Source organism: Lynx canadensis, chromosome C2 (genome assembly GCF_007474595.2).
Source record: "Lynx canadensis isolate LIC74 chromosome C2, mLynCan4.pri.v2, whole genome shotgun sequence".
NCBI classification, from domain to species: domain Eukaryota; kingdom Metazoa; phylum Chordata; class Mammalia; order Carnivora; family Felidae; genus Lynx; species Lynx canadensis.
In genome coordinates this window covers 91,107,354-91,127,975 of record NC_044311.2, presented here as the reverse complement: position 1 = coordinate 91,127,975, position 20,622 = coordinate 91,107,354, and the positions used below count along the sequence as shown (strand labels likewise).

The 20,622-nt window shown below is 39.4% G+C and overlaps 1 protein-coding gene across 2 annotated transcripts in view; it reads left to right on the top strand.

Annotated features, from left to right (window-relative positions):
* Positions 1-20,622, top strand: part of CASR (calcium sensing receptor) — an 81,065-nt gene that overhangs the window by 40,586 nt on the left and 19,857 nt on the right. For both annotated transcript variants that reach the window (XM_030330001.1, XM_030330002.1), the window contains exons 2-4: positions 9,261-9,684; positions 12,239-12,545; positions 15,460-16,344. In XM_030330001.1, the coding sequence (XP_030185861.1) occupies positions 9,500-9,684; positions 12,239-12,545; positions 15,460-16,344 (1,377 nt within the window). In that variant the 5' untranslated portion in view covers positions 9,261-9,499. The remainder of the gene's footprint in view (positions 1-9,260; positions 9,685-12,238; positions 12,546-15,459; positions 16,345-20,622) is intronic.

The window sequence follows — 20,622 nt, the reverse complement described above, 5'->3', positions numbered from 1 at the left end:
TTTTTAAAAAATTATATATTTTTGTTAATTTCAAAAACAAAAAGCAAAATAAGGAAGACATACACAATTCCATCATAGATCTAATCACTCAATATTTTGATGTGTATCCTCCCAGTCTTTACCATGATTTTTTAAATTTGGGGGGGGGTGCCTGGGTGCTTCAGTCAGGAGAGTGTCCATCTCTCGATTTGGGTTCAGGTCATGATCCCAGGGTTGTGGGATGGAGCCCCATACTGGGCTCCACTCTGAGCATGGAGTCTGCTTGAGATTCTCTCTCCCCACTGCACCTTTTCCCTACTCGCACATGCTCTTGCACATGCTCTCTCTCTCTCCCTAAATATTTAAAAATAAAATATTTTATTTTATTTTTTATAATATTGAGTTGATGCCTTTTTTAAAGTTTGTTTGTTTTGAGAAAGAGGGAGCACGAGTGGGGGAAAGGCAGAGAAAGAAGGAGATAGAGGATCCCAAGCAGGCTCTACACTGTCAGCACAGAGCCCAATGCAGGGCTCAAACTCACGAACCGTGAGATCATGACTTGAGCTAAAATCAAGAACCCGACACCTAACCACCCAGGTACCCCTAAAAAAAGGTATTTTTAAAGCAGAGGTTGGAGGGGTGGAGAGGAAAGCAAAGAAATGATAAACGTGTGGTTCATGATAATGGTTTCTTTGGTGAGAGAGAAGCAGGAGCATAAGGTGCAAGGGGAACCTTCGGGTAGGGTCCTACTGATGTTCTTTGTTTGGGATGCTTGTTTGTTATTTAAAATAGCTTAGAAATAAAGAAATAAAAGTGGGTGAAGGTGGTCAAAAGGCACAAAGTTCCAGTTATAAAATAAATAAGTCATCAGATGCACAACATGGTGACTATATAGTTATTAATACTGTACTGTATATTTGAAAGTTGCTAAGAGAGTAGATCTTAAAAGTTCTCATCACAAGAAAAAAAATTTGTAACTATGTGTGATGATGGATGTTAACTAGACTTACTGTGGTGATCATTTCACAATACACGCAAATATCGAATCATTATATTGTGCACCTGAAATCATATGTTGTTATATGTCAATTCTATCTCAATAAAAAGAAGAAGTAAAAATATCTCCAGACAATACTGGAGAATCAATGAACAATAGAATTAATTTAAATAACAAAAGAACTCAGAAAAGTATCAGCATATGTAATTAAACATACAAAAATCAATAGAGTTCATAAACACAAATAATAGCCATCCAAGGGACATAATGGTAAAGAAAGCCCCATTTATAATAGTAACAAAGATAATACTTAGGAATAAACTTGACAAAAATGTACAAAACTAATGAGAGGAGATACTCTTAAAAGACACGAAATTAGACTTGAAACAAAAGGACATGCATCCTTGTTCCTGGATAGGACAACTCAACACCATAAAGATGTCAATGTAACACAATCCCAATAAAAATATCTACAGGCTTTTTTATGGAGCTGGACAAGTTGATGCTAAAGTTCAAAAGGAGAAACAAGCATGCAAGAATAGCACACTAAGAAATAAAAACTACAAAGGTGGACTAGTCCTACCAGGTATTAAACTATACTACGAGTTCCCATAATTAAAACAAGGTGCAGGGCGCCTGGGTGGCTCAGTCGGTTAAGCGTCCGACTTCAGCTCAGGTCATGATCTCACAGTTTGTGAGTTCGAGCCCTGTGTCAGGCTCTGTGCTGACAGCTTAGAGACTGGAGCCTGCTTCGGATTCTATCCCTTCCTCTCTCTGCTCCTCCCCCACTCATGCTCTGTCTCTCTCTCTCTCCTTCAAAAATAAATAAAAATATTTAAAAAAATTAAAAAACAAAACAAAACAAAACAAGGTGCTACTGCCACTGCCATGAGAAGAGCCATACAGATAAGAACAGAATAGATAAAGGTGGCATCTTAAACCAGAGAAGCAAAGATGGACTTTTTAATAAATGTTGCTGGCACACTAGGCAGCTACTTGTAAAAGACAACATTAGATCCATACCTCATACCATACATAAAAATAAACTCCACACTGATCAAGAAACTAAACGTAAAGAAAAAATTAGAAAATAAATTAAATGAATTACATTGGAAGAATTACGGTGAATTCCTCTATAAACTTAGTATAAGGAAAAGATTTCTAACATTAATTCAAAATCCAGGAGCAATAAAGGAAATAATTCATAATTTTGACTACCTAAAAATGTTTTTAAAGTTGCATGGTAACATAAAGTCAAAGAACTGCCAACTTATATGAAAATATTTGTAACATATATCACAGCTTAAGGGCCAGTATCCATAATGTATAAAGAACTCTTAAAATTTGAGGGGAAAAAAGACCAAAACTGATAGAATAAGGAGAAAGATATATGAACAAAAAAATTAATCAATAAAAATAACTTAATAAAGAAATAAAAATCAGGGCGGCTAGGTGGCTCAGTAGGATAACGTCCAACTTTGGCTCAGGTCATGATCTCACGGTTCATGGTTTCGAGCCCCGTGTCAGGCATTGTGCTGACAGCTCAGAGCCTGGAGCCTGCTTTAGATTCTGTGTCTCCCTCTCTCTCTGCCCCTCCCCTGCTCAGGCTCTGTCTCTCTGTCTCTCTGTCTCTGTCTCTCTCTCTCTCTCTCTCTCTCTCAAAAATAAATAAACATTAAAAAAAAAATTTTTAAAGAAAAAAAGAAATAAAAATGGACCAGGCACAGACCAATGATGAGGATGTGTCACCAACCAAGGCAAATGTGTCCTTGTGACACAGAGTGTATGTACATCAATTCCCAAACTTATTTTACCTGAGGAGGCTGTGGTAGCACATCTTGGGACACCAGACTGAAAGATACCACTCTGGCTAATCAGGGTTCCTTACAGTTCTGAAAGGTGATACCAGGACATTATTCCACAGAAATCTTTTTCTCATGTAGGACTTGAAGCTCTGGCATTTTTTCTTTATAAAAACATGACTTGAGTGTCTTTGCTTTTCACCTGAACCATTTCATGGGTGTCCACACATCCATCAGCAGAGCTTACATAAGGCATGAAGAGAATCATTTCAGGACAAGAAATCTCTTACCTCATTGCCTGTGTCCCCAGGAACTCAGTCCTATCATGGAAACCAGGCACTGGCAATGTCAAAGCCCAAAGCCAGCATACATTTCAATTCATAAGATTCTATAGCAGACAATGAGCGTTTCTCATCATTTAAAAAAATTTTTTTTCAATGTTTATTTATTTTTGAGAGAGAGAAAGAGACAGAGCATGAGCAAGGGAGGGAGAGCAGAGAGAGACAGGGAGACACAGAATAGCTCCAGGCTCTGCCGCTGTCAGCACAGAGCCTGGCGCGGGGCTCGAACTCACAAACCGCGAGATCATGACCCGAGTGAAAGTTGGATGCTTAACTGACTGAGCCACCCAGGCGCCCCTCTCATCATTTTTTAACCTTGAATTTTTCACCTTCCCTCAACTCCCATTCTATGTCTTTTTTCTTTTTCTGTCTTTTCCTTTCTTCTTGAGATAGCTTCATAAACTCCTAAGATGGTTTATTGTGTTGTGGGCACTCCACACATATATTTACTCACTTAATCATTTATAGGGCTCCTCTGGGTTCCGGGCCACAAACAGAACAAACCAGGCCATGTTGTCAAGGAGCTTATAGTACAACATTAATGAATGTCCATTTCCTCTCCTACTTATCTCCTTTATTTGCTTTGTCTTGGCTCTTTCTCCCCATTTTGCTCAACACCCCATGCTGCTCCTCCCCACTCTTGTTCATCCTTCTCCTCCCTTCCTTGATAGCTTTTTCCAATGACTAACAGGAACCCAGCTCAGCTGGTTTTTATCACGATCCTGTCCTTGCATTTTTCCAACTCAATTAAGTCATTACCAGGGCTAAATGAGGCATAGACTCTCCAAAAGTCACACCTGTTGTCAGGGAGATGGAAGGTAAGAACCTGTGCAGCTGGCGTGCGGACAGCAAGCAGGGCTGGAGGGAGGCAGCCGAGTGTGACTCTACAGTCTGTGTTCTCCCAGGGCTGAAAGAAGGCCCTCATTTCAAAACAAGACACCCTTTGCTTTAATACAGAAGGAATGAAGTCTGACACAGAACTGAGGATGGTCACATTAATAATGACGGATAAGATGTCCCTAATTCTTTAGCAAATGCACACCAGGTGCATTTAAAAACCCACATTGTGGTTATGTCCTCGGCAAGAGGTAAAGAAAGCTGTAACCAGAGCCGGATACACGGGTTTTGTGATTATTGGTTGAACTTTCTCAGGTTTTTCCCTGTTCACCCTCATCAAAACATACAAGTCTCACCTTTCTGTAATGGTGGCTTCACACCTTACTGTTAGTATTCTTTACGATCAGCATGACAAAAGAGGACAAAGATTACAGTACAATAAATCACAGAGAAATCAAGGTACTCACTCTATGTAGATAAATGATTTCTATTGGAAATCAATTTTGGTTTCATAACCACCTTTTTTTCTAGGCAACCCAGAATTTTTATTTCTGCAGCCTAGGAATCAAGAAATTGTAGTTTTTGAGCTTGCCATGCCTCTAATTTACTGAGTGTGTTTTATGTTCAGGTGGTCTGTGCTTCGGTTTTCTCTAGTTGAAATGTAGGTAAAATCATTCTTCTGTAGAGTTACATAATTTCCGGAAATGTTAAAGCCAAGGGGCAAGAGCCAAGGTGGTTTTAACTTGATTAAAATTGAAATGTTGCAATGTTGCCTTCTAACCTTGCCCTTCTATCCTCTGTTGATTTGTCCTTGATTCTGGAACTTTTGGAACAAATGCAAGTTCAACAGATACTTTTTGAACATCCTTTCAGTACCAGGTTCCAAGTTCAGTGCTGGTAGTGCAACTGTGATCATGACAAAGACCCTGCCCTCAGAAACCTTTGGTCTTGTGGGGTGACCCCTTTTCTGTTCTGTCCTAGAATTGCCCAACCAGCCCCCATTTTTACTGATCATGCCTTCTTTATTCATTCATTCAGCAAATATTTGTGAAGCACATATTAAGTTCTACATATTGTGCTGAGTGCCAAGGTACAGTGATGAGGAAAAGAGATAGGCCCTACCCTCAAGAAGCTTCCAGTCCCCACTGTGAATTGTTCTCCTGGAAACATCTCCTCCCTCTACACTCCCTCAACACCTAATTCATGCCTCTTCCTAGCATTTGCCTCATGGAACTTGTAATACATATCTTTGTCTCCTTTTAAGCCATAAACACCTTGAAGGCAACAATCTCAACTTTCTCTCCTGGGTACCTTGCACTCCCTAGTGTCTAACACGTAGGAGAGCCCAATAAATGTTTTTGAATGAATAAATAAGTGCATGAATTTACAAATTAACAAATCTATGGAGCCAGAGACCAGTCTGCCCTGACCTGCCATCCCATGTCTCTTGGATGAGGAAGTTAGTGATCCATCATCTGTTAGTACTAAAACACTCCTTATGATTTCAAGGACCTTCTAAACATAAAACCAGCTGGTACATGGGTCATTTCTTCCTCCAAATATATTTTCCATTGAGATAAAGAACAAATACTAGCTTCAGCTTGTGTTTACAATATTTTTTTGCAAGAAGGCAAACACTATTATATGATTTAAATGAAATGAACTTATAGTAAGGAAAGCAAATGAGTTTACTTGTGACTCTTGGATAGATGTTGTTAATATAAGAAGAAATATAATAACAATAGCTTAAACAAGCTAGAAGCTTTTTTTATATGTCACGTAAAAGTCCAGAAACAGTCTGATACAAATGTTCTGCTCCATGAAACAGTCAGCTCATGGCACCATCATTCCCTAAGATATGGCTCATGGTTCAAGATGGGCTCCAGCTGTCACATATACCTCCATGCCTCAGAATGAAGGAAGAGGGTATGAAGAAGGGACAAAGGACAAACACTCTTTCTCAGGCAGTTTCTTGGAGGCTACCACAGAGCACATCAGCTTACATCCCACTGGCCAAAACTTAGTCATATGACAACACATAATTATAAAGGAAGTTGAGGAAAGTGGTTTTTATTTTAGATAACGATTTATCCAGCTAAAAACTATTTTAGTGTGTCATAAAAGGAGTACAGATATGACGGATACAATTAGATGTCTCTACTGCAGATACTGAAACTGAAGTGTTAGTGATTATTCAAGAACTTTAGTATTCTAATTACTGCAAACTGAAGTCACAATGATGAACTCTAATTGTTAATCCACCATGCTATGATCACACTTGGTACTGGTCTGATTGTCACTATCAATGACAGAAGCAGTGAGATAGAAGGAAAAGAAAGCTTTTGCAAAAAAGAAATGGGGGGGCGGTGGCAAGGGGAATCTGGCTAAGGCAGTGACAACAGCAATGGAAAGGGGATGGCAGGGTGGAGAGAGATGGTAGAATCAACAGGACAAAGTGATTGGATATTGGAGAAAAGGGAGAATGAGGATCTAGAATGATTCAGCTTTAAAGTAAATTAGACCCTAGTAATTGGACTAAAAAGGGTGGTTTGGAGACTGCATTAGACTGGTGGAGTTAACGGCTGCAAATTGACCTGAAATCTCCCCTTGATCTATTACTTCTTGCCATGAATTTTCTTTTGAATGGACTAATGAAGTTAATAAACTTCTCCAAGTAGTTAATCTTTCACAGGAAAAGTTTAACAGTTCTTAGTGACCTACCTTAACCAGTCATAATGTTCCCTCTCCTAATTCAGTACACTACTTGCAACTCCTTAAAATTCTGAGTTCTTGAGGCATTCTTAATTCAAGTGCCAGAATTTCTCACTTGAGTAAGCTGAAAGTGGAGTTGGTACTGCCTTCTTTACAGTTGTGAAATTTAAAATACATTAGATGTTTTAAAGGACCTGACACAATGCCTGGTTCAATAAATGCTAGTTTCTGTCTTCTTCCAAAGTGCTTTCTTTTTTATGCATTGACTCAACAGACATTTACTTAGCAGTTACTATTTCAAGACACTGGGCTAAGTGCTGAGGAGCACAGCTGAATTCAGTCAGTGAAACCAAAGTTATAATATTCTTTTTCACTTCTGAATGTTGAGGTAAATTCTGATCCTCTACACCATTGTACTTGCCCCTGTACTGGGGGTTTCTCAGGCTAGGGAACTGCATATGTTTGTTATCTTTGTATTCTCAGATCTTAGCACATGTACTTATGAATGCACAACCAAGAAATGAAGCCCAAAATCTAAATACAGGACCAGAGTCTGAAAACTAGGATAGCCATGGGTGTCCAGACATTGTTGGAGACAATTCTATGAATGTTGAGTGTCTGCTGGGGTGCTCCTTCCATATGGCGCCGAGTACCCTCTGCTAGAATAGCTGATAGAGGAGGAGGTAGGGTTCCTAAAGGGCAAGAGATAGCATACGACAATGATTAAGGGTTTGGGCTCTAGAATCAGACATTTATACAGGTAATTATAATAAAGTGTGAAAAATCTCCCAAGAGGAGAACTCCAAGATCCAAGATGTAAAAGATTATAACAGATTAGACCTGCCTAGTCTGAGGGTCCAGATAAGACCTCCTTGAAGAGTCCTATAAGTTGCTCACTGTATAGCTGAGGGGTTAGTATGAGTGGAAATCCAGCCTGTGCTCCACTCCCAAGCTGGATGCCTTAGTACAAGGCTGTGTCTACCCCACAGGAGATTTTTTTCTCCATTCACATAAAGACCCCACAGTTTGGCAAGCTATGCCTCATGGTTATAAGCATCGGAAAGCTAAAAGATAAGTAGATGTTTTCCAGGCAAGGTTTAGGCCAGAGGGACCAATGAGGGGGAACAGCATGTGTGAGGTCTGGGGATTTTACGAAGGGTCTGGTGTAATTGAGGAACTGAAAGAATTTTAGTGTGGCTGGAGTGTAGAGTTCAAAGAGAAGACCACCAAGAGTGAGGCTGGAAAGGTATTCATTACAGCTAGCATTTTCTGTGAGTTTACTAGTTACACTATGTTAATGGCTCTACATGCATTATTTTAATGAGATCACAGAAAGTGACTTTACCAAAGTCATATGTTAGAAAACAGTGAAACTATGATTCAAAGCCAGTTTTAACTTCAGAGCCTGTGCTCCAAACCATGTGTTCCATGACATCCAAAGATCTGCAAAGGCAGGCTGCAAAGGGATAAAACCGGAGGCAAGAATGCTTATTAGGGAATAGTTGCAGAAATCCCGGTATGAAATGCTGGCAGACTTAAGATGGCCTTGGAAATGGAAGGGAGTAGATGGATTCCAGAGATTTCGGAAGGAGAATCTACAGGACTTGGTGGTTGTTTAAATATGAAAGGCAATGATGAGGAGAGAGGGGTGGAGGCTAGGATGACTCTTCATTTTGTGTCTTTGTGGATGGTACGTCATTTGGTGAGATTAAAAAACAAGCAGCAACAAATCTGGGAGGAAGATGAGTTTAGAGCCTGTCAAGTTGGAAGCACCTGTGGGACATCCAGGTAGAGATGACCAGTTGACGGTTCAGGGCTGGTCCTGAACCTCAGGAGAAGCTGTATAGTTACCCAACATCAACGTATCATTGGTAATTGACTCACAGAGAGGGTGAGATAGAGGGCAAAGAGTTCCTACTAGGATAATCATGCTAAAGTAGAAACTTTTCCTTAAATCTAGTGGTCGAGTCTTATAACATAATCTGAGCTTTGATTTATCTGTGTCCTTTTACAAGAACTATTCCTCAAAGGTTTATGGAGTGTCCTATTACAAACTGAAACCAGATATCTGTGATAAAGAGGTACAAAAAAGGGAAGCCACCATAAGAAAGAAAGCATAAAGAATAAATGGCCTTTTCTGACATTTTTGTTTGATTTAAAGCCAGATTTAAACTTGAGTATGACTCATTTTATATTTTCTATAAGAACATAGGTGGTGAATAAAATATTATTTATATTATACTAATGCAAGAAACTGCTTCTACTAGGAAAATTCTATGCATTATTCACGCAGAAAAATGAATGGATTAAAATCCAGCAATAACATCAGTGGGGTCCCTAGCTTATCAATGACCTCTTTAAAATGTGGCCTCACAATTGAACATAGTCCTTCTCCAATATGGGCAACTGACGTTTTCTGTATCTTACATGAAGTACCAAAAAAACATAGTCTAAGACTCTTAAGTCATGCTGTCTCCTCCTGCTACCCCTCAACCTCTCTAAATGGAAATTCTAAGCTACCTCAGTTATAGTCATTATAACAAGATGGGATTTAGGCTTAGCTGAATTCATTTTGTCTCTCTTTTCTTTTAGAAAGCATCACAGTCTTCACATGATGTGGCTTCTAAAGACTCAAGGACCACCCACCTTACCAGTCTGCAATGGCAAAGGCAGAAATGGATATTTAAACACCACAGCTTCCATTCTGTTATTAATCACTCTGTAGACATGTGCCACCACTACAGGGAGTGAACTGCACCAAGGGGGAAAAGTTCCAGGGGCCCCCGAACCACCAGCACTCTTGTTTCTCCCCCTGGAGAGAAAGCAGAACTATGGCATTTTATAGCTGCTGTTTGATCCTCTTGGCAATTACCTGGTGCACTTCTGCCTATGGGCCTGACCAACGAGCTCAGAAGAAAGGGGACATTATCCTCGGGGGGCTCTTTCCTATTCATTTTGGAGTAGCAGCCAAAGATCAAGATCTAAAGTCAAGGCCAGAGTCTGTGGAATGTATCAGGTAAGGAAAGGAGCCAAGTCAGAGAGTCTCTTCTGGTGGTTGGAGAAAAGCTGTATCAAACCCAAAATAATTTTTTTTCAAACTTGGTTTTATTTTTTCAAAAATGGTGAGTGGTAGTCATGCTGAAATTATTCCATGACCCTCTTTAAAAGAAAGTTTTCAAAAAGTAAAATGTCAAATATACTGAATAGAAAAATCCATGGCCTGTTGGGAGTATGTGCCAGTCACTTGGTAACTGAGTTGTCATTGTTCATATCTGGCGGCAGTGTTGCTTAATGGAAGACTAAGTACCTAGAAGGCAATTTATTATAGGTCTTGCAAACCTGAGTAGTAACATCTCCCACTTACCTTAAGTGCCCCAAAGGTCAATAATACTTGAGTGTTAGCTGCCTTATTCTCATTTTTTTTTAAAGGATTTTAAAGTTGAAAGAAATGTCAGTGGCTGGCATGACCCAGGCATCTACAAAATGCAGTCTATAGTATTTTGAAAGCCCTTCGTATAGAAGGCTGAAATCCTCTTGTTTAACACAGAATATACCTAACACTGATGGGAGAAACCACAGAATCCATCTAAATCTGTCACTGAACTCTTTCTTCAGCCATGTGAAGACAGTTAACTTATCCCATTGAATCACTTCTTTTCCAGGCCTGAATCTCAGTTTTCTGAACAATTACTTCATGACTTGATTTCCCTCCATTTGAGGCTCCCTAATTTATCATGACTCTAGTAGAATATGGCACCTAGAATTAGGCAGTTCCTTCAAACAAAATCTGACTTCCACAGAGTAGAATGGACTGTATATCACCTCCCTTCACAAGAATATCAGAGACCATGACTGCACCCCAAGTCTTTACCCAACTTCTAAGAGAAAATAACACTTTCTCTCTAAGACTTACAATGTTCAGAAGGGATCCAGCACTCTTCCATGGTCTCCCTGATTGCTGGAAAATGAAAATGAAAACTAGAATTGCTCCAACAAAACTGGATTTCTGTTCATGTTCTAATTAGAGCTTTAAAATTAGATAGCATTTTCACATTTTTCTCATAAATACAGAAAAACTAAGTACAGAATTTCAACTATGCTGATCATATTCTTCATATAACCCATTTGGACAAATATCTTCTTTGTTGTACCCTGCTGACCAGAGTTGTGCGTGTGCCATGTATATACCTAAGGTTAAGCAAAAAGCCCTGGAATACTATATTTTTTAAATTATATTAAAGAAAGATAGTAAAATCAGTTTAGCAGTATAAATGTTTTATGTAAAGAAAAATTCTATAATCTCTCTTAACTTAAAACTTAACTTTTAACTTAAGGTTTAAAACAAATAACTAAACAACAACAAAAAAATGATGGAAACATAAAGAAAATGACTAAGAGAAAAGGTCACATTAAAAGTTAGGAAACTGGGTGGAGGGTAATAAACTAGGAATCTTGGGGCACCTGGGTAGGCTCAGTTGGTTAAGTGTCTGACTTCGGCTCGGGTCCTGATCTCACAGTCATGAATTCAAGCCCCACATTGGGCTCTCTGCTGTCAGTGCAGAGCCCACTTCAGATCCTCTGTCTCCCTCTCTCTCTGCGTTTCTCTGCCCCTCTTTGCATGCATTCTCTCTCTCAAAAATAAATAAACATTTAAAAAATAAATACATAAAAATAAAACTTTGGAACCTAAACAACACAGTGGAGTACAGCAAATATTTCTTACCTCCTGCCATTGAGTTCAAGTAGTATAACCTACCATATAAAGAGAGAACCTGTGGAGTTGTTACATTTCCTCCTTTGGACGTTGATACACTGATTTAGCATACTTAACTAGCCCTCACTCTGAGCTAAATCTTGGGAGAGTGAAAACTATGTAACTGACCCTACTTCTCTTTGTTTAATTTGCTCGATTTTTATTTAAAATAATGTTCTTTGAAAAGCAATGCATACTCATTTTTTAAAACAGAATATATAAATAAACCAAAAGCCCACAATTTTAAAAGCCATTGCTCCATCACTCAGAAATAATCACTATTTGTAAACAGCCTTCCTACATGTTTGTTTGTTTGTTTGTTTACAAATATGAGCTCTATCATCTCCCTTTCCCCTTTGACCTCCAGTAATGTCATAATCTAAATTTGTGACTCTGCAAATCTGAGGTTAGTTTTAGGCTCCTACATATTAAAATCCTAATCTTATTTATATTTTCTGTAGTCCTTTTTTTAAAATATCTGTATTATTTTTAATACTTTAGATCAGCAACTTCAAACTTTTTGCTGGATGAAGCAGATACAAATTATTCATTCTATTACTAATAACAATCTTTGCTACCATTGCTTCCTCTGTGTAAGGCACCAGGCTGAGAATTTTACATAATTATCTCATGTCCACAGCTATCATATGAGGTAGGCATTGTCCCCATTTTACAGAGAGTGCTCTGAGTCTCAAAGAACACATCATGAAAACAAAGAATAACACAGCCATGATTCAAACCCAGCTTTGCCCAGTCCCTACTCTTAAGTGGTTGACCAGAAAGCCTCCCATTTTCTTCCATTTCTTCTTTCTTGCAGGTATAATTTCCGTGGGTTTCGCTGGTTACAAGCAATGATATTTGCCATCGAGGAAATAAACAGCAGCCCAGTCCTTCTTCCCAACATGACACTGGGATACAGGATATTTGACACTTGCAACACTGTTTCTAAAGCCTTGGAAGCCACTCTGAGTTTTGTGGCACAAAATAAAATTGATTCTCTGAACCTCGACGAGTTCTGCAACTGCTCAGAGCATATCCCCTCTACTATCGCTGTGGTGGGAGCAACTGGTTCGGGCATCTCCACAGCGGTGGCAAACCTGCTGGGCCTCTTCTATATTCCCCAGGTACACATAACTTCTTATATGGGGCAATGCGGGCAGGGATCAGGACTCGAGTGACTTCCATGCCCAGTGTCCATACAGCGTGCTATTTTCCTATCTCTGGCTTTACACTGGCACCAAAAAAAAACCTTCTAATTAGTAGGGGCACTGTATCATGACCATTTGGGATTTCTGAGACCCCAATATCAACCATGTCCACTAAACCTTCACAACTCTTCCAAAATTCTTTTAAACATACCTTGTGTAAAACTTTGCCTTTTTTGCCAGTGATTTATTTTCCATTCCATTCCTTTAGTAAATGACCATTCTTCTGCCTTTACTAAAAGGAATGAGGCCATATGATGTAAACTCACCTTTCAAACTCAAAATCTGTCCCTAATCCTATTCCTTTAAAATTCTGCCTCTCTAACTTCTGGCTTAAAGTTTAGCTCAGGGGGAAGCAGAGTATATTTTCTCACAGAACAAGAACTTAATCATTGTCTTGCACATTCCAGAATGGAAAATATTCTATTTCGTTCAACAATATTTATAGAGCACATATGAACAAATAGTGTCCACCCTGCAGGAACTCACCCTAGATGAGGAGATGTCTGCATTTTCAAATGCTAACAAGTCACTGAAACAAGTGCTTTAATAAACATTTGTTCAAAATTGCATATTTTCCCCCTATGGAGCAAATCTTTTTTCATGTTAATATTTATAGATCTATGACATCATTTTATAATAGTGAAAAGTTGGAAACAACCTAAATGTCCGTGGATGAGAGAATCAGCTCAATTGTAATACATCCTTTACATCAATTTTAAAATTATAGATCATGCTTTAAATTTATTTTTTTCAATGTCTAATATTTAAAATTTGTTAAGAGTACCTTTGATAAATTCACATTTATATGTTGGGAGGTCCCCATTTCTTTGGTGATAGACATTATCCTTTTATATTCATGTGGCAACTGAAAAAGACTTGTCATCATTTCCCGAATCCTTACTTCAGGGAATTAAAGGTGTTTCCCATGGGGAAGCCCTGGCTTTATAACTTTTGCACAAAATGATCTAATAATGGTCGGTAAATGTGTTGGGTAAGATGCAAATATGCATCTTATAAATTTTGCATATTGTACAGTATTTTTTTAATTCACAGTGAAAGTAAGTTTTTGTGGCCAAGAGGCACAAGGTATAATTGTGGGTAAGGTAAATAAAGAATATAAATGTAAAGGTTTTAATTCTTTATGGTTTGGATGAAAGACAAGGTTAAGCTAAATTTGAATTATTAAAGTGTCATGAGACTATAATTCTCAGTCAAAACAATGTAAGTATATCTACAGTAGTGTTTCTCTTCCATGACTGCGTGTTAGAATCACATGGGGAGCCTTAAAAACCAATACCTGGGTTTCACACCGTAGAGATCCTGGTTTAATTGATATGAGATGCAGCCTGGGCATCAGGAGTTTTGAAAGCTCCCAAGGTGATCCTAATGTGCACCAGAACTGGGAGCCACTGCTCTGCAGGGTAGGGGCAGAGGCCAAGGGTATTTCTTATGCTACTCATGCCACCAAGTGGATGGAACAAGCAGACCAGCTAGAAAAGTACTGGACAGAAGTTTTCTGACTCATTCATGAAATTCTCCCCTCTCACAATATAAGAAAGTTTTGTGTATTTTTAAGAGTTGTTTTTTTTTTCTTTGTGGGGTAAACAGGTAGTGAAGTAGTATTTACCGCCCTCATTCCTAGTTTCTTTTTAAAAACTAGACAAATATTATAAATGCATTCTTTAAGAGAAACATATTCATAGTAGATATATTTGTAATTTTAATCCTTTTAAAACCCTTTTCAACCCATTTTTCAAAAAGAAGAAGTAAACACTAATGGATAAATTTACAAAATGCCTGAGTAGGTTTTTCATTTGCAAAAATCTGACAGAAGCCTGTTGTTTGGGTCTGCAAGTAGAGCTCTGTGGAAACAACAACATCTCAATAAATTACTTAATCTACCTACACCTCATGATCTCTCAGAGCAAGAAGGGGCTTGCTGATAAAAGAAAAAACTGTCAATTTTATATTGTAACTTCCAAAATCAAAGCTCTTGTCAGAAAAATCATGCTTTTTAGCAAAGTTGGTCGTGGTCTTTCATACACCAATGTCTTTCATGTTTTTGATGTAGAAACTATTCATTGGTAAGAAGAAATATATTGGAAAATTCATTTTAAAACACTAAACATAGAAAACTAATTGTTTCAATGGGTGAGAAATATTAAAGACATTCCCCCCAATTTTTTAACTTAGTTTCCTTTAAAATCTCTCTAGAAAACTAGAGAAAAGAAATATTAAACACTCCTTCATTAACAAGAGGGAGACTAACTGGAGACTGGAGGAGAGAACCTAGACAGACTAGGAAAGAGGAACCCCTTGGGGCTCCTCTGAAGAGCCTTAGGTTTATCACCCACAGAGAATTGCATTCCTTCCAGAAGTGAGTCATGGACACAGTGTTCATCATAGTAAAGGGGAAGCTAAATGTTTAGATCAGAACCTGGATATAACAGGAAGATGTGTACATGGATACATGATAAACAATGAGGCATCTCAAAGGAAGTTAGGAGCAACTTTGCAACAGTGTGTAAAGACTCTCCTTGAAAGGGTAAGTAGATTCTACTATTATTGGGTTGACTTTATGGCCAGACCCATTTCTGAAAGTGGCATTGTGAAGAATCACCCACTGGGAATTAGAATGCTTCCCCAAAGACTGACTGATGCTTGAGTGCTCACACTGGAGAGGAACATATTCTGGTTGTCTTCATCCTTTCATCCCATCTGCAATGAACAGCATGTTTGATAAATTAATGAATGCTCAAAAAGCCAACCCCACAGAGCCTTAAGGTTCATCTGGCACCTCATTCACTCATTCATCCTATGTTCTTTCCAGGTCAGCTATGCCTCCTCCAGCAGACTCCTCAGCAACAAAAATCAGTTCAAGTCCTTTCTCCGTACCATCCCCAATGATGAACACCAGGCCACTGCCATGGCAGACATTATCGAGTATTTCCGCTGGAACTGGGTGGGCACAATTGCTGCTGATGATGACTACGGCCGGCCAGGGATTGAGAAGTTTCGAGAGGAAGCTGAGGAGAGGGACATCTGCATCGACTTCAGTGAACTCATCTCCCAGTATTCTGATGAAGAAGAGATCCAGCAAGTGGTGGAGGTGATCCAGAATTCCACAGCCAAAGTCATTGTTGTTTTCTCTAGTGGCCCAGACCTTGAACCCCTTATCAAGGAGATTGTCCGGCGTAATATCACAGGGAGGATCTGGCTGGCCAGCGAGGCCTGGGCCAGCTCTTCCTTGATTGCCATGCCCGAGTACTTCCATGTGGTTGGAGGCACCATTGGATTCGCTCTGAAGGCTGGACAGATCCCAGGTTTCCGGGAATTCCTGCAGAAAGTCCATCCCAGAAAGTCTGTCCACAATGGTTTTGCCAAGGAGTTTTGGGAAGAAACCTTTAACTGCCACCTCCAAGAAGGTGCTAAAGGACCTTTAGCACTGGACACTTTCCTGAGAGGTCATGAAGAAGGTGGTGGCAGGATAAGCAATAGCTCCACTGCCTTGCGACCTCTCTGTACAGGGGACGAGAACATCAGCAGCGTGGAGACCCCTTACATGGATTATACACATTTACGGATATCCTACAATGTCTACTTAGCGGTCTATTCCATTGCTCATGCCCTGCAAGATATATATACATGCTTACCTGGAAGAGGGCTCTTCACCAATGGTTCCTGCGCAGATATCAAGAAGGTTGAGGCTTGGCAGGTACATACTTCACTTAGATAGCAGTTCACTGTGTAGCAGAATTGGGCTGACCCAGGCAAGACAGATAAAGTGGTCACCTCAAAAAGACAGTATCTAAATGATGTTGCTATACATAGCTTTGGGTTCAAATTGCCTTTTCAAATATTCTAAGTAACTGACTTCTGCAAAATTGATAGTAATTTAATTTGATTATCTGTTTAAAGCCTTGGTTCAACTGTTCTTTAGTCCAGGGGTTCAGAATACCTGAAGTATGGCCTCTAAGAGCTTTTAAAATTTTTTTTAATGTTTATTTATTATTGAGAGACAGAGAGACACAGAGCGTGAGCAAGGGTGGGGTAGAGAGAGGGGGAGACACAGAATCTGAAGTAGGCTCCAGGCTCTGAGATGTCAGCACAGATCCCAACGCAGGGCTCAAACCCACAAACTGTGAGATCATGACCTGAGCCAAAGTCGGTTGCCTAACCAACTGAGCCACCCAGGTGCCCCAGCCCCTAAGAGCTTTTAAATATCCTGGAACGGATTTAATACTATGTATTAAATGGAGTACATGGAGTATTTTTACAATTATGGTAAATTACAGATATTGTCCTCTTATAACAAGTATTAGTTTAGTACCTATTAAATTCCATATGCTAGTGTTATCACATTTAGCCACTACTTTTACCAAAATATTATTCACAATATAATGTGATGGACCACCCAACAGGCCAACTAAGCTTAGGACACAAGCAAATCAAGGGCACAGGGAAAAAAAAAAAAAAAAAACCTCTCCTTACAAAGATTTGATATTGGATATTTCAAAAATAAACACTGAAGTAGTTATCATAGAAAATAACTGGAACTTAGGTGGAATTCCTACACTCATTTTAGACTTTAGTCTTGTTTTGTATTTTTGAATTGAATTGCACATAGAAGAGACATCATAATTTTTCTCATTTCATAAAATTTCTGAAGATAAAAGTCTGGTCTGACTTAAATCCTACATAGTTGTTCGTGTCTTGTGTAGTTACCTTGATTTTTCAATCAAACCTTGTTTTATACTGCTTTTATTTTTTCCTCAGTTCCAGACTGACCTATCAGAGAGTGCATGATTATAGGGGGAGGGGAGAGGAGACATTCCTGAACATGAGCTGAATGACCCAGTCTCCAGCTTCAGCTCCAGCTCACCCATAAATTAGCTGCATCATCACTGGCAAGCCACTGTTCTAAGTCAGTCTCTTCATCTGTAAAATGGCCTCAATATCTAGCCCACTTTCTGCCCAAGGTTCTTTTAAAGATGAGATGTGATGACATATGTGAAAGCAATTATAAACTTTCAAGTTCTAAACAGATGATGATTATTATAGTAGCATTTCAATATGCTTCTAATTAGGCAACCAGGTTAAAAATGATAACTACAACAGCTGTGTATGTAGAACCCTACCACCACAGACCCTTGGGAAAAGGTATAAAGAAACAAAGAATATACAACCTACGTCAGTCATTTTAGAGACTATCATAGGGTAAGGAGCGGTGTCGAGGCTGGCAGAATGAGCCAGGACCTGCAAGTGCTTCTCAGCCCTTCTCTTGTGGGGAAAACCACACTCAGACATCATTGTTGGCTAAAGTTTCTCATTTCTATGAGGTACTTAAAGTCTCCTTCCTTGCACTGCATCACCTGTTTCCTGCAGCCTGGCAAAGAAGCGCTCTAATGACAGTCAAAGACCAAAAAGACTTCAAGAGCCATTATGATAAAGAGTGGAGTTTTAAGATGGAGGAACAAAGGGACAATCTTTTAGCAAATACTGTTTTCTTTCCTCCCTTCCCTTCCATGTCGCCTAAAAGGAAGACTCCAGCTCTTGAAAAGCCGACAAGACCAGGGTGGGGTTGAAGGGAAAAGAGGCTTCCAGTGGGTAATTTGACATTTCTGTTCTTCAGTGACTCCTTTCCAAACAAGGAAGTAAGATCTAGATTGTCAAGACCAAAGCTTGGGCATATATGAAAAAAGCTGTAAGAATGAGGCTACAGTCAAGAATGGGACTTTTAGTTCCATACTGTAGAAAACCCAAACCAAACTGGCTTAAACAGAAGAAACTCATATTATTAGTAGCCCATAATACTGAAAATTTCAGAAGTATTCCAGATACAAGTAGATGCTTTCATCTCCATCTCTGTTCCTTATTCCTCAGGGTTAGCAGTTTTCAACCTCTATAATAGCTTCAGGCTCATAAAATCTTTACTACTCGGCTCTTATTTCCCAAGATTTCCTGTATAAGTCCCAGAAACCACACTGATCGACCAGTCCAAGATCACATATCTATCACTGAAGCTAGGAGTGGAGTCCTTTCAAATTACATAGGCTGAGAGTTAGAGGGGGAGTGGACCCCCAAAGGGAAATCAGGGTGTTACCAAAGGAGGAAAAAAGAGAAGCAAAGCAGGCAAAATTTAAAAAAATATCCACCACACAGACACCTCAGTTTACCCAACTTAGAAGTTAAGATGTGCCCTCCTGGCTCATACACAGTCTGGCACAATTCATTCAGGAGAGGAGACAGAAAAATAGGGTCACAGCTCTAGGGAGGAATAACATGTGGTCATTGGCCAAAATGTCCTGTGTGCTTTCTGTAAAAGCTTCCTTTAAGCCTCAGGAACCCAAGCAGTTGGGTGGGAATTCTAGAATTTAAGATGTTGGCCATGTCTTTTGTATCAGGAGATAGACCAGCAATTATTCACCCTCATTATTTTTTAAATTTTTTTTAATGTTTATTCATTTTTTGAGAGAGCGAGAGAGAGGGAGGGGCAGAGAGAGACAGAGAGAGAGAGAGAGAGGGAGACCCAGAATCCGAAGCAGGTTCCAGGCTCCGAGCTGTCAGCATGGAGCCTGACACAGGGCTCAAACCCACAAACCGTGAGATCATGACCTGAGCTGAAGTCGGACACTTAACAGACTGAGCCACCCAGGCACCCCTATTCACTCTCATTATTAAGACCTATATGGAAATGTATCACCCCTATAATCTATACAATCTAATGTAAGTATCTCAGCCTAGATTTCAACCCCTGCCTTCTCTCAATTCTCTCATAAGCCAACCTGACTGGCACCTCCCCATAAAGCACTTATGAATTTTTGGCATAGCATTTTTGTTTAGATTATATCCCACACCTGAAGCACCATCCATTTTTGTCCCATGTAATACTGTCCACCACAAATTTTTAACTCTTTTTCAAAACTCACTTTCTCCTAGAAGTCTTCTCAAGTCATATTCCCACATACACATTTTACAATCTCTCTTTCTTCCTCATTTTTGCCATTTATATATTCAGCTTAAATTTCCACAACTCTTTAGTTGACTGAAATAGATTACTAATTAAACTTCTAATTAAATTAGGTCAATCACAAGTTCTTTCTTTTGTTGATGTTTTTCCCACTAAATTTATCAATTCATATCTTTAAAAGTAACACTAACAGATAATTTATGAGCGCACAGCACACAATTCCCTCCTGACCTCCATGGAGATCCCCAAGTCCTTCTCCACTGCTCCTCACCTCTCTCTTCACACTGACTCCTCCACTGGACTGTTCAGCACTGTGTCCAGAATGCCTGACACCTGAGTATGTGTAGAATAAATGAAAGAAAGAGTAGTGATCTAGTTGATTTGGCCTGACAACACTACCTAGAGCCCTTTGCAGAGAACTGTTTAATCTAACAACCCACCCTTACTTACATCAATCACTCTGGTTTAGGTATTCTTGGTTTTGATTAGATAAGCCTGGACCACATGCCCAACAATCAAATTTGTATGGAAAATCATGTAAGTGTGGAATCACCTTCTTCCTTCTCTCAGGATGATTGTGCACAAGGCATGCTTTCTACTTTCCCTCACCTTACACCAACCACTCACTAGTCAAAAAATAGGTATGCATGATGACAAAACCATGGTGATAACAGAAGCCAAATCGAATTGATCTTTCCAGAAATTGCTAACACTGTTGGGATTTGGAGAGGGGTGTGAATTGGGATGAAAACCAGAAGAAATGGAGGGGAGATAAGGATCAGTCTGGATCTCCCAACACTCTTAGTGTAGGAAGCGGGCAGGAAACAATAGACTCCTTATCTGTGCAAACCATTCTTCATTCACCTCTGTGTGAACAGGGTACTTTGTATACCCCATCCCATGTTCCCTCTGTGTTAAGTGATGCCATGTGTAAGAGCTAGAAATCCTAGACAACAGTGGGGGGGTTTTTAGTCTCTAGTCTTTGGTTTATTTCAATTAGCCATTAGAGTATGTGCCAAGAGG